The sequence below is a fragment of the Lissotriton helveticus genome, chromosome 7 (assembly GCF_964261635.1).
Source record: "Lissotriton helveticus chromosome 7, aLisHel1.1, whole genome shotgun sequence".
Classification (NCBI taxonomy): domain Eukaryota; kingdom Metazoa; phylum Chordata; class Amphibia; order Caudata; family Salamandridae; genus Lissotriton; species Lissotriton helveticus.
Window position 1 is genome coordinate 1,553,901,554 of NC_136068.1, and position 12,618 is coordinate 1,553,914,171.

General features: G+C 43.6%; 1 protein-coding gene across 11 annotated transcripts in view; it reads right to left on the reverse strand.

Annotated features, from left to right (window-relative positions):
• The window catches only part of PPP6R1 (protein phosphatase 6 regulatory subunit 1), a 1,126,148-nt gene that overhangs the window by 466,030 nt on the left and 647,500 nt on the right, over positions 1 to 12,618 (reverse strand). For 5 of the 11 annotated variants that reach the window (XM_078655034.1, XM_078655033.1, XM_078655035.1 and 2 more), the window contains exon 16: positions 3,963 to 3,986. The exons of the other annotated variants lie outside the window; for them this stretch is intronic. In XM_078655034.1, coding sequence (XP_078511160.1) covers positions 3,963 to 3,986 — 24 coding nt within the window. The remainder of the gene's footprint in view (positions 1 to 3,962; positions 3,987 to 12,618) is intronic. 11 annotated transcript variants of the gene reach the window in all.

Below are 12,618 nucleotides of genomic sequence, written 5' to 3' on the forward strand. Positions count from 1 at the left end.
CCTGCCTGCTTGTACCAGTCTCGACAATGGGAGAGGGAGTTGGCCTAACGGCTAGGGCGCTCGACCTCGGAGGAACTGGGTTCGAGTCTCGGTAACGACGCCAAAACCTCCTGTGATTCTGGGCAAATCACTTAATCTCCCCGTGCCTAAAATGAAAGTAACTGGAAAACGTAAAAATGTAACGTAACTGGAAAAATATGTAAAGCGCTCCGATACCTGATTCGGTTCGGGTCTAGTTCGCGCTATATAAAACTCTGCCAAAAAAAAAAACAATCGTGAGCAGTGGCCCATCCTGCAGCTGAACATCATCCAAGAAACCCAGGAGACTGCCAGTCCTTTGTAAATTGTCAGAAATCTCCCTTTGAATAGAGAAGTTACTCCCCTGCAGTACGCAGGCAACGAAAAGTCTGAGTCACAAAGTTGCTGTTCCCCAGCCAGCCTGATGCAGCAGCCTCCCAAGAAGAGGGACCTGTGCTCCTGAAGGTCTGATCTGTCCCACCCTTACCCCACCCCCAAGTGGGTGTGAGAGGACACCAGGACCAACCGGAGCTGCACAGGACAAATACCCGGGGTACCTGACCCCTTGCAGCAAACAGACCCAATTAGAGTTCAATCTGAACTCCCACTATACCGACTAGTCGTTGAGGGATGTCAGCACCACAGAAACCCACTTCGAGTGGCACAGTTGGCTTGATTTTGCACCCTCAACCAGCGAGACCGACAACCACAAGGCCCTAAAACGTACAGAGCCCAGCTGACCTTTCAACTCTGCACTGGAGCGCCCCAGCCCAGGTACCAACAAACTGGCTGTACCCCTTGTTCCCAGGACCCTTGTTACTCAAACATCACGTTGGGAGCTCTCCGACTTGTCCCAAAATCCCCTTCTGCAGCCTGTTTCGAGGTGGCCCCCCCTTCTTTCTACCAGCATACAGCTGCCAACTTGATCGGCACTTCTGCACCCGGACGCCCCAGGGCAGGTGACCAGAAGATGATGGTGGTACTTTGGAGCTGGGCACCCTACAACCTTAAGTCCCAAAGAGACCCCCAAAAAGCAACCATGAATGACTGTATGCAACATATGTCTTTCCTCCCACAGGGAAGCTTTGCTGCGTAAAGAAGTATATAAGTGAACTCTTTACTTACCTGCGAAAATTCATATTGAAAAAAGACCTTCCCTGAAAACGCAGTTCTTGGTATAACCATGTATGTAAAAACACAAGTTATTTTTCCAGTTGGTCTCTGCTTTATTGTTGTGTGTCTCATGTATTACCTCTGTGAGTACAACAACAGTTTAGCACTACCCTCTGATAATCCTAAACTGCTCATCCACACAGCCACGAAAGAGATAATTTAGTGGTATCATTTTTGCCTCTGTAAACCAATAAGGGTTGCGTGGGCTCTTTACAGTGTACCTCGTTCTGGTCTGCTATATCAAGAGCCAGGTTTATGTAAAAAAAAAAAAAAAAATCATAGAAATTCAATGGAAAAAAACAAGGGTTAAAGTTACTTTATAGTTAGGTGGTTTAAAAAACATATCTGGGTTTTGTGTGCATTTTTTTTTAAACCTTACAAATGCACTAAAAAAAATCTAAAGTTAAAGTAACGTTATAGTTAGGTGAATTTTTCCACATTAAGTGTATGGTATAAGGGCAATGTTGCACACACCACATATACTTGCTTTACCTACGGGGTTGTACGTATGAAAGCAGTAAAAGCCCTACACATTATTCTAAGTTATTTTGCACTTATTTCATAGCTCTTATCGTATACCCATCTAAAGAGCAATGTGTAAAAAAGAACCTTTGCGGATTAGTAATCATTGATGTTATTTGAAATGTCATCATAGAGGTCTTTAAATTAGGTCATAGAACATGTGATGAGTTAATTCATATGTGAGGTCATAAGACGTGCATGGCGGTGGCGCAAGTTATAGTTACCTGTGCTGACTTATTGGTGAATTTCAGTATTCAAAATATTAATGTCACTGACAAATTCACCTAACTATAACATTACTTTTTACCTCCGTTTTTTGCAATATATATCGGACTGTACACAGTTGTGAGAATTCTCTGAAGAGCTCTACTACTGAACCACCTGGTATAAGGGGTGTCTAAGTATGAGCTCTTTAGATGTACATAATTTTGCATTCTCTCTACCAGTTTACCCTACCGCCTTTCCCCCCACTATGCTCCATTTATCTTGCCCACTATGCTCTCTAAATGTTTTTCCATTGACACCTAGCTATTTGAGCGATGGAGCTACCGGATAGCTATAGAGGAGATGGGCTATGGACTTCCCCCTCGGAAGTCACCTAGCCAGCTGGACTTTGGGCAAACTCTCCTTCGTCTCGCCATCCTATTTCCCTCCTATCCCTTTATCCTACACCCTTTCCCTATCTCGTCTTCTACTTTCGTGATTTTTTTTTCGAGTAACTGATGTGACATGTAACTTATGTAATTTTGTAACTTTGTGGAACCTTATGTAAAGCGCTCTGATACATCCAGGTCTAGCCGGCGCTATATAAAACTAAAAAAGAAAAAAACAATAAGCCCAGAATGCCTCTAATTTCGTTAGGAAGGCCTGAGCATTAACATTAAACATAGCTCCAAATTTAAAAAGTATGGTGCATAAAACTATACGCTGTTAAAGGTTATCTGAAAGGTCAGCACCAAGAATACCTAGATTAATACGGAACCTAAAGAAATTAGAAATACTAGAAGATGCAGACTCGTTAACTTCATCATGAGGACAGGTCTTATTCTATGTGGAAAACAGATGTTGTGGGTCCATAACTTGATATAAGACTATGTACAATTCCTTCAGGTTCAGGAGGCCAAAACGAACACTGTTTCTCCTTTAACATTCAAGGTTTTGAGTAACTGTGCAAACATATAACTAACATCACTGTTCCCACCTACAACCAAAGTATTAGATATGCTGAGGATAAACTAAAGATTGAAAGGATATTTAAACTTAATTGGTAAGCAAAGAAGACTATTAAAGAGTAATCAAGCAGTGACTGAGGTCTGAAGATGGCTCAAAATATTCAAAGTCAAGCCATTAATAACAATAAAACCCCTATTAGCATGTTTAAACTACTTCCTGTAAAGATGCTTTACATCTAAACACTAATTTGAACTTAAATGTAAATGCACGAGCAGCAACTGTTTTATCTCAAATGGGCTTGATAGTGGTCAATGGTGGTTTAGGTATCGGTACCTTGAACAATGGAATACCGAATATGGGAACAATCATCAAGAGTACCAGACTTTATCATTAGAATCTCATTGTTAACCTGGAGCACCGCATACTGAGAACACTCATACCAAGAGTACTATCTGAAGGCTACAACCCATTATCAAGACACACCATTTAAAAAAATGACAAGTTCAATGAAGGATAAGGAGAGTTAACAATTCATGAAGTATTAAAGAAAATAATTGTCTGCACTGCTCAACGACAGGAAAACACATGGCTTATTTAAAAAAAAAAAAAAAAAAAAAAAACGGAGTGGTGTTGGAAAATCCGTCAAGCCTTTTTGCATGTGAGAAGAGTGGTTAGTTCTGGGGACATGCTGTGATGAGGTGCAGGAAGGACACAGCTTGCCCGAGGTACTAGTCCTCCCAAGAAAAGATGGCCCACAGGAGGAGGAATAATGCCCTGAGAACGTTTCCAGCATCTACTGGGCTCCTCAAAAGTGTCAATAATAAAATACGGACACCATAGATGTTGGTCCTTCGGTGATGCCCTTCCATGTAAATAGTGCTTATCATAGCAGCTTCAAAAAAGGCTCTATTTTACAAATGATTGGAGCAGTAATTTCCGGCTTCAGAAACCACTGAATCAAAGCCCTTGTTGCTCTTGGGTTTATCTCTTTGCAAAACTCAACAAAATGGAAAGGAAAGGGATGGGTCAAATGTGCCTTCCTACACCAGCAACTCAAACAGATTAGTTGGTTTTACCTTTTCAGTTGTCGAAAATGAGCACTGCAGGACATAAAAGAAACAGAGAAAGCACACACATCAAACATGGGATGGGGAAAGAATATGCAGGAAAGGAAAGCATTAGACATACAAAAAATACTGCCCTAGCTGCCCTTGAAGAACAAATGTGCTGGCTGATTAGAAACAGAACACAGATGTTGACCAGGAATATAGCGTAATGCCAATTCTAATAGTTTAAAGGCTAACCGTGATGAAGGGAACACCAAAGCCTGTCAGACTTGTGTAGACGAAAGGATTAACATTAGGACATGTTACACTGTTTTGCAAGCCATGCATCTGAAACAAACAGACCAAACACATAAGTGCACTTCAACTCTACCTAAACAGTGAAAAATGTTTACCATAATATAAAGCAATACAGCAATGTCTTGAGCATACAGCACATAGAGACTGACTGGACCATGTTCAAATAAGGACATTTAGTGATATACTGTTGCCTCAAAGGCGAGCGATACTGTGATTAGCCTCAACCATTATTGAGCTGATATGGACTCTGTCTGCCATACCTTTCTTTCAGAAGCACCAGCCTGTTAGGATATTAACCAATATCACTTATGTTCAGTCCAACAACATCACTATTCTGAAGGTACATAAACTAAATGCACATTATATAATTGAAACAGAAAAAGACTCGTCAACAGTGACACACCTTAAGTAGAATCGCATTGCATTGGTGGAGGTTTGAAGGAAAAATCCAGCTTTCCTTAGGATCTATTTTCATTTTCTACATCATTGCAGTCAGACCAACTTTAAAACGGTAGGTCGCTGTTTAAATATTTTTAAAGACTTGTGTCGGATATACATTTTCTTACTATCAAAGAGAATTACTTGACTAAAAAACATTATCCTCAGATTGGAGGTATAACCTCAGCTGCTTTTTTATCTCTTAGTCCTGATCCACTTAAGGCAGGTCCTTTAATTAATATTTCTGGTACTGTGTTCTTTATACAGTTATGACTACAGATGATGTCAAGCTTTGTTGGCTAACCTGCGATGGTAAGCCGCAGCTCACCTACTCAGAACTGAATGCTCCGCTGTGTAGTAGACTTGCAGTTCCCAGACCACAGAGATGGAATCAGATCCAAGATGCATGATTCTCTCCAGCACTTCCAGCAGGCTAGCTAACTTCGAGATGGTTTCAATATTTTCATTTAATTTGTTATTGTCTTCTATGTTGAGAGTATTGGCACACTATGATCCCACAACTCTTCTAGGATCAGGATCTGCACGGGTAGTTTTTTATAGGTGTGGTTCCTCGTTTGCAAATTGTCCTCGCCTTGGAGAATTTTCTCTATACTTCTGGAGGAGCACAATCACCATTACACAAAACGCTGAAGAACTCAGCCAGCTGGTACCAGCTCAACATGTACATGGTCGTCATGCATTCAGACTGTAGGATTATATGATATGTAGTACTTTATCAACAGCTGCCTCAAAAAACAGAATCCCATAAAAAAGGAAAAGAAAGCTGGTCAAAAGTTGGAGAAGGTCCTAGCTTAAGTCTTAAACAGCTTGCAGGAAAGTAAAGGTTACAAACACTAACTAATGCAAAGGAGCCTGATGCATCTATGAAGAACTAAGGACAAAAACACTTATAATGTGGACATTCGTACATGGGAAACAACAAAACATTAACGAAAGCATAGTGATTTCAGGTATGTCAGAATATCTCAATATTTGAAACAAATACATTTTTTGTTGGTGTTGAACATGTCGACATACAATTTTTTACTGTTGAAGTTAATCAAATTCTCTGCCTTTGTTCTTGAGATTATACAGTCAACACGTATTGGCCTTTATTCGGCATGCAGCCCTGTTTTTTTTTTGAGGCTCTAATCAATAATCCATAAACATAAACCATTGCTTAGTTACAGGTAAAAAGAAAAAAGTTCTTTAAAATCCTGTCCATATGTAGACAATACTTTATTTGCTTCATACCTCCCAGAATGGGATAGCTGTCTTGTGTACCTCACAAACTCAATACAAGCATCACTACACTGCTAATGCAACCCAGACAATTTCCACCAGCGTTCCTTCCAGTCAGAACCAGTTTCATTTGTTAAGACTTTCAAATCCCCAATCGGCTGCCATGGTTTCATGCTGAGCTCTTTCACCAACCCTCCTCAGTAACATGCCGCCAACCTCTCTGTGGGTCCTGGCGTCACATACTCACGGAAGCATGTCTAACATAGTTTCCCTAGTATGTCCATTAAAAATCCTACAATTCAATAAGTCTATGTAATGAAATCCACTAAACAAACTATCCATACAGTACAATCACCTGCCACATTTCTGTCTCCTTTGTGGTTTCGTAACCTTCCCGTGACGGCCGCTACTAAGCCAGCAGAGCATTTCCAACTACCCTCCAAATACATGACTCTCAAAATTTCAGAGAAGATGCCCATCACAGATAGCTCTGATTTAGCTTGAGTCAAAGGCTCTTTCTGAATGAGGACTGCCTGACCACATGCTGCAATGTGTTCTTGCAGCACCTGGCACATGCTGCCTACCCTTTCGAACCGCTTAATAGCAACCATCTATCCAAGACAGTACCCACAAACATAGGCACAACATTGCAATCAAGACCAGTCTCTGGGACATTACTCATCTAACTTTGTTGCAGTGGGTGAGGAAAGGTTTTAACTGGATATGCATCTTTTATATCTCTCTTTACGAACAATTAGCACCACCCAGTAACTTGAGGAAACTCTTTACTTTTAAAGATGCCATCTACCTTCTCTTCTTATTCTTTGACATGGACTTCGGTCATAACAAAAGAGTTACTCACCTTTGGTAAGCCTTAACTGGTAGAGACCATCTAGCCGAAGATTCCTTACCGTAGGATAGTCCCCTGGCATCAGACCGGATCTGCAAAAAATCAGAGCAGTACCTCTGCACGTCGCTAGGTGGTGCTGATCAGCTCAGCGTCAGCAGGGTCATCCACGCAAGATGTGACGTGTGCGGTACCTATACAGGGGCCACCCCAGTGAGCTGACATCAGTTTTTATGTGACTAATTTCGTGCCAGAAGGACTGAGCCATGCCAGTATGCTATTTGGCCCTCTGCGCCAAAACTAAGAGCCTGCGAACTTTCTAGGTAGGCAGACAGGTTCTGAAAATGGGGAGGATCGGTAAGAAATCTATGGCTAGAGAAGATTCTCAATCTGACCAGACGTCATCGAAAGTAAGTAACTGGTTCTTCTGATAGAGAATTCCAGCCGCAGATTTCTTACCTTAGAATAGCAATTTACCCCGGTGGTATGTCTGCAAACTGTCTCAGGCCAGTAAGTCCAGGAGAACCAAACGGGCTACGTGTCCATCACACCAGACGTGATTGTCAAGGCAGTAGTGTTTGGTAAACGTGTGCAGGGATGCAAACGTAGAAGTCTGACATATATTCAGGACTGGAACTCTGCTGGCTCTGGTAGAATGTTCCCGCAAACCCCGGGGGTGCATTATGGCCAGTGCGTAGCAGATCTTAATGCAGAGTAAAACCCATTCGGAGTTGGTCAGTTTCAGTAATGATTTACCTTTTTCCGCTACAGCAAATCCAATAAATAGTTCATTGTCTAACCGGTATTCTTTGGTGCGATCAATGTAGAACAACGCTCTTTTTGGGTGCACACGGTTGAATCTCTGCTCTTCCTTGGAAGAGTGAGGCACAGCAAAGAAGGTTTGCAGCGTGATGCTTTGCCGACATGGAGGGGTGAGACCACATTTGGCAGAGGTGCGAAGGACCATTTTGTCTAGGAGTAAGTCAATTTAGGGAGGTTGAGCATAAAGCACCTGTAGCTCACTAACTCTCCTGACCAAAGTAATGTCAACCAAGAAGACAGTTTTGATTGTCAGGAGTCCTAAAGGGCAGCTGTCCATGGTTCAAATGGTATACATCATCCAAAAAAGCTCAAACCAAATTCGGGTCCCATTGGTGCAGGATGAAGGGTTTAGGAAGGAAAATATGCTAGAGACCCTTATAAACAAGCATTGGCATAGCCAATAGGTCTCGCCTTTGGAACCTTATAAGTGTGTAGCCATGCAACAGTTGATGTTGTTGCACCAAGGATATTGTGCTGGATAACTAAACACTTATAAGGTCCCAAAGGCGAGACCTATTGGCTATGTCAATGCTTGTTTTTCTACTCCCACTGGTGCAATTCATTTGACAGATAGGGGATGCCTTTCTGATGGCTTCTCTTGGTGGCAATAGTCCAAAGACCTCTTCTATAGTATCCTACTGGTAACAAACATTACCTCAGAAGAGTGGTGACTACGAACACCCTATGCCTATCACCCGATCATCTCCTAACCAACCTAATGTGTTCCATGCTTCCACCCAAATGCTACTCAGTGATAAATGTACTCTGTGAAATAATCTGTATTTTCTTGCCGAGCAGAGGACTCTTCATTCATCACGAATTTTTCCTTCTAAAATAGTGCTGCCAAGGATGTTAACCCACTTCCATTAGAATATTGGCCGGTCCTTTCTTAATGTGCTTCTTATTTTGTCCCCTACCTCACTCATAACTGCCTGGCAGTCCTGAAGAATTATAACTGCCTGGCAGTCTTGAATTTCTGTTGGGTTTCTTTCTACGCAGGACCGGACATTTAATGAAATATATCTTGTCCAAGGTATTGCATGCATTGGAGTATTTAATGGGTTTGTGGTGTGGGAGGTTAGTATCAGAAACCGAGGACATACATGCATACTGCTTGACACGTGCATCACCGGAATGTTGTCAGTGAACATGATTTCGCAGTATCTGATCATTTGAATAGTCTGATAGGCTAAATTAATTGATTTTGTGAAGATAACAGCTCAAGCATTCTGTTGCTAGGGTGGTCACCAGGCCGGTACTTGCCAGTAGAGAAATTAGGGAAAAATCACTTAAAGCTGGAATTTTTTCTACTTTTTAATACTTACCGGTACTATAAACAGTAAAGGCAAGAACACATTTTACATTTTACAGCCGCCATAAGGATCTCTGACTGATAAAGTAAACAGACAGAAAGAGCATGTTGAAAACGAATACAGATCAATTCGTAGAAGTCTTATTTAAGAACCAGAGACGGGCCTTAGTGGAATTGTAAAACGTGAACAGTATAGCCCGGTATTTTTCTTTGGAAAAAGTGTCAACTGTTGATCAATATGCAGAAACTAATGTTGTGTGTCCTTTTTTGTCTGTTCAATTACTATTGACAAGAAGCAGATCACACCTTCCAACATAAAATAACAATATACTTGAATACCCGATTTAGGCGGAATCCTCATGATAGTTACAAAAAGTAAAAAAAAATATATATATATATTTTGCCTTTCTCCCCGTTAAAATGTCACCACCCCAATAAAACCTAAATGGGTTTAAAGTTCACCCGATTTTCTTTCTCCAAATTTCCATCCTACCTGCTCCAAAATGCTGGTGTGTATGTACCACGCCCACTCAATGCCCTTAATTGAGGTCTTGATTAATACTTCCACCTGCAAATTCTTTGGTGCAGGCTTCTCCTAGGGCCTAGGTGCCTAGAATGAAATCAACGCGTGCCAGGGCTCCATGGGATCAGTGCTACTCTGTGGGCACTGTGATGTGCTAATTAAGCACTTTTAATTAATAATGCAAATTTTGTGTTTCAGAGGCTGGTCGGGCGCCTTCATTGAAGGAAAACAAGTTATACGACCAGCTCTCAGTAGATCACTGATTGGATAGCGACCATTATCTCTTCCTGACAGTTGTTACCCGCAGAGGTGAGTAAAACCACTGGGCGACAGGATGAGACATAATCCCATTGGTCTAGATCAGAACATGGGCATCAAAGGTGTGCTCAGTGTAAGATTCAACCAGGCTGTTTATTTTCTTCTGTTCGCCCTGTGCATGCTTGGGGGCATATGCTGATTTCTAAGTGTTTTTTTTGTAACATCATTTTTAAGTGCCTGCAGAATACTTTCTCTTGCTTTATTTTAGCTATTTGCGCGAACTCCTTAAAATGTAACCATCTTAATGGGAGCTCTTCCGGTATAGGCCCCAAAAAAGAGCAACGTCATTGTTTTGGACCCCACCTATATTGCATTCAGGCGTAGTTATGTGCGCTTTAAAGCCATTAACTGATAATTACATTCTTACTGCTAAACCCTTAGTCTAGATTCCTGAAAGAATGCGTTACCTGAGGCGCCCAAAGAATTATGTACACGTTAGATTATGGGGCTAACTGATGTACCTGGATACTTGATTTCAGGAGGACGCTGCGTAGTCTAAAGTGAGGATTGCTTTGGGAGCCTACAGATGCAGGTTTTGAATTTAACGGTTAAACTACTAACTAACGGAAAGCTATTTGTGTAAACAAATATTTTATTTTTTAATTACGGATCTGGTGCTTCAAAAAAAAAAAAAGCATTGAAATATAAATAGGCAAATGCAAATAGCTCTCTTCAAGCACTCGCGATTGTGCCGGCATCCACCTTGCGGGAGCGAGCAGCGGCGCACGGGGCTTCTGTTTTCAATTGGCACGCGCGCCCCTGCTCGTTCCCACAAGGTGGATGCTGGTAAAAGCACGAGTGCTTGAAAAGAGCTGACCAATTTCTAAAGGTCGTCTCCGAGACCTAAAATGAAATGATATGAAATAAAGAAACAGTTATAAAGCGTGATGGGTACCCTAAGGCATCCCAGCGCTGTGGACGAACGCAGAAAGAAGAGAAGAGCTCAGTGGTTTAGAAGCAGTTGTTAAAAAGCAGAGTCTTTAATAGTTTGCGGAAGGGTAGGAGATTAGGCTCAGACAGCATGCGTGCGGGGAGGGTGTTCCATAGCTTGCCGGCGTTATAGGAGAAGGGGCATCCACCGCATATCGCTTTCTTTATTCTGGGGAGTAGGGCGAGGGAGGAGGATGCTGTTCGCAGGTGTCTACTAGGTTGGTAGGGAGTTATCATGGATCTGCTGACCGCTGGGCCATTCCTCCAGAAGGCCTTATGAGCAATGCACTTGGCTGTAGGAAGGTGGATATCTGACTATGGTTACCCCCAACTTTTTGCCTAGTGTTTTGCTGGTTTTTGACTTAGTTGGCCTGGGATCCTGCTATTCAGGACCCCAGGCTTCCTGCTCTCTCTGTAAAATAGACTCCATGTACCCTAGGTACAGATCTAATTGGTACTGGGCCACCTTATCAGTCCCTGTACAGTGTACCTTAGGTATCCAGGGCATAGGTGTACCCAGGGCCTACCAGGGGCTGAAGCATGTATTATGCCACCCCTGGCTGGCCACCTACAACTGACACAACTGGCTGCAAGACAGCTGGGGCAAGGTGGTGTAATCACCCTTTGCTATAGATATAGTATACCTATATCTAACCCTAAAATGGACACATATATTCCTATCAGTCACTCCTATGGCAGGCCTTATCAATCCTGAAGGCAGAGTGCTTGGGATTATGTGAGGTGGTGCTCTGGCATGAGCTGAGCCCGTCTGCAGCTTGCGGAACCAAGTCCTAATAGCTGTTCCATGATAACGCTATACCATATAAAGGGTTTCCTGCCTTGGGAGGTGCTAGCACCACCCCAGACAGGATTTTGTGTATTGGGTAGGACCGGCCTGAAAGGAATGAGACATGCCTGGGGCACACAAGGTGCCCTGTGCATACACCGGCTCAAACCAGTTGCTGGGGCACCCCTGCCCCAGTTCTGGCGCGAAGCCGGACAAAGGATAGGGGGTGTAACCACCCCCCTTCCTGGTCCCACCCAGGGGAGGGACCTAGTCAGTAGTGCAGCCCCCTTTAGCAGGATAAAGGTAGGAGCTGGTCCCATTCCAAAACAGATTATCCTGAACAACTTTGTAAGAAGAAACTCTGGACTTCGACGTTCTGCTCCACAGAAGACTGAAGAATCTCCCTTGTGGGCAAGGAGTGTCCACCCTGCATCTGCAGGCACCATCAAGCGTCCAGCGGCTTCCCTTTGTCGTCTTCCTTCCAGGATCCAGACTTCAGAGCCCGACGAGACCCGGATTCCCAGACCTTTCCGACCTCAACCTACATCTGCAGCACAGCTGAGATCCGTGGGTGCGACGAGACACGTGGGACCGGCCATCTTGAACGAACCTGCACTTCGCTTCCAGCACGACTCCCGAGGTAAACTCGACCAAGTGCTTTGGGGACTGAGAAGCCCCAGCCCCGAGCAGCCCCTGCACCGAAGATCAGCCCTCCAGCATCCACGAGATCTGCGTGGGGCCCTTCTGCTTGTTTGCTGCTCGACGCGTTGTCTGGTCACTTGCCGGCTGGCTAGTGGCCTCCTAGACGACGAGCCTTGAAATCTTTGCTGCTGGTCTGGTTGCTCCAGACTGGCCCTTGCTCCCTTCCAAAAGAGGGGCACCCCGGACTCTCCTAGTCCGCACCAGACGCTTTCTCCACTCACCACGTGGGTTGCCTTTGCCAAGGCCTGCTGACGCCGATTCCGGATCCAACACCGCCGACAGCGAGAGCCTGCGTGGGACAGCTCGTGCCTCCATCCTGGTCGTCGAAGACACCTCCTGGTCCACGTGGCTGCAGAGTCAAGCGTCCACTCGTCACCTGATCGCGACGACGACATCTGGTTTCTTCCTGGTTCCACTCTAGTCACTGGCTAGTGACTGGGAACATTG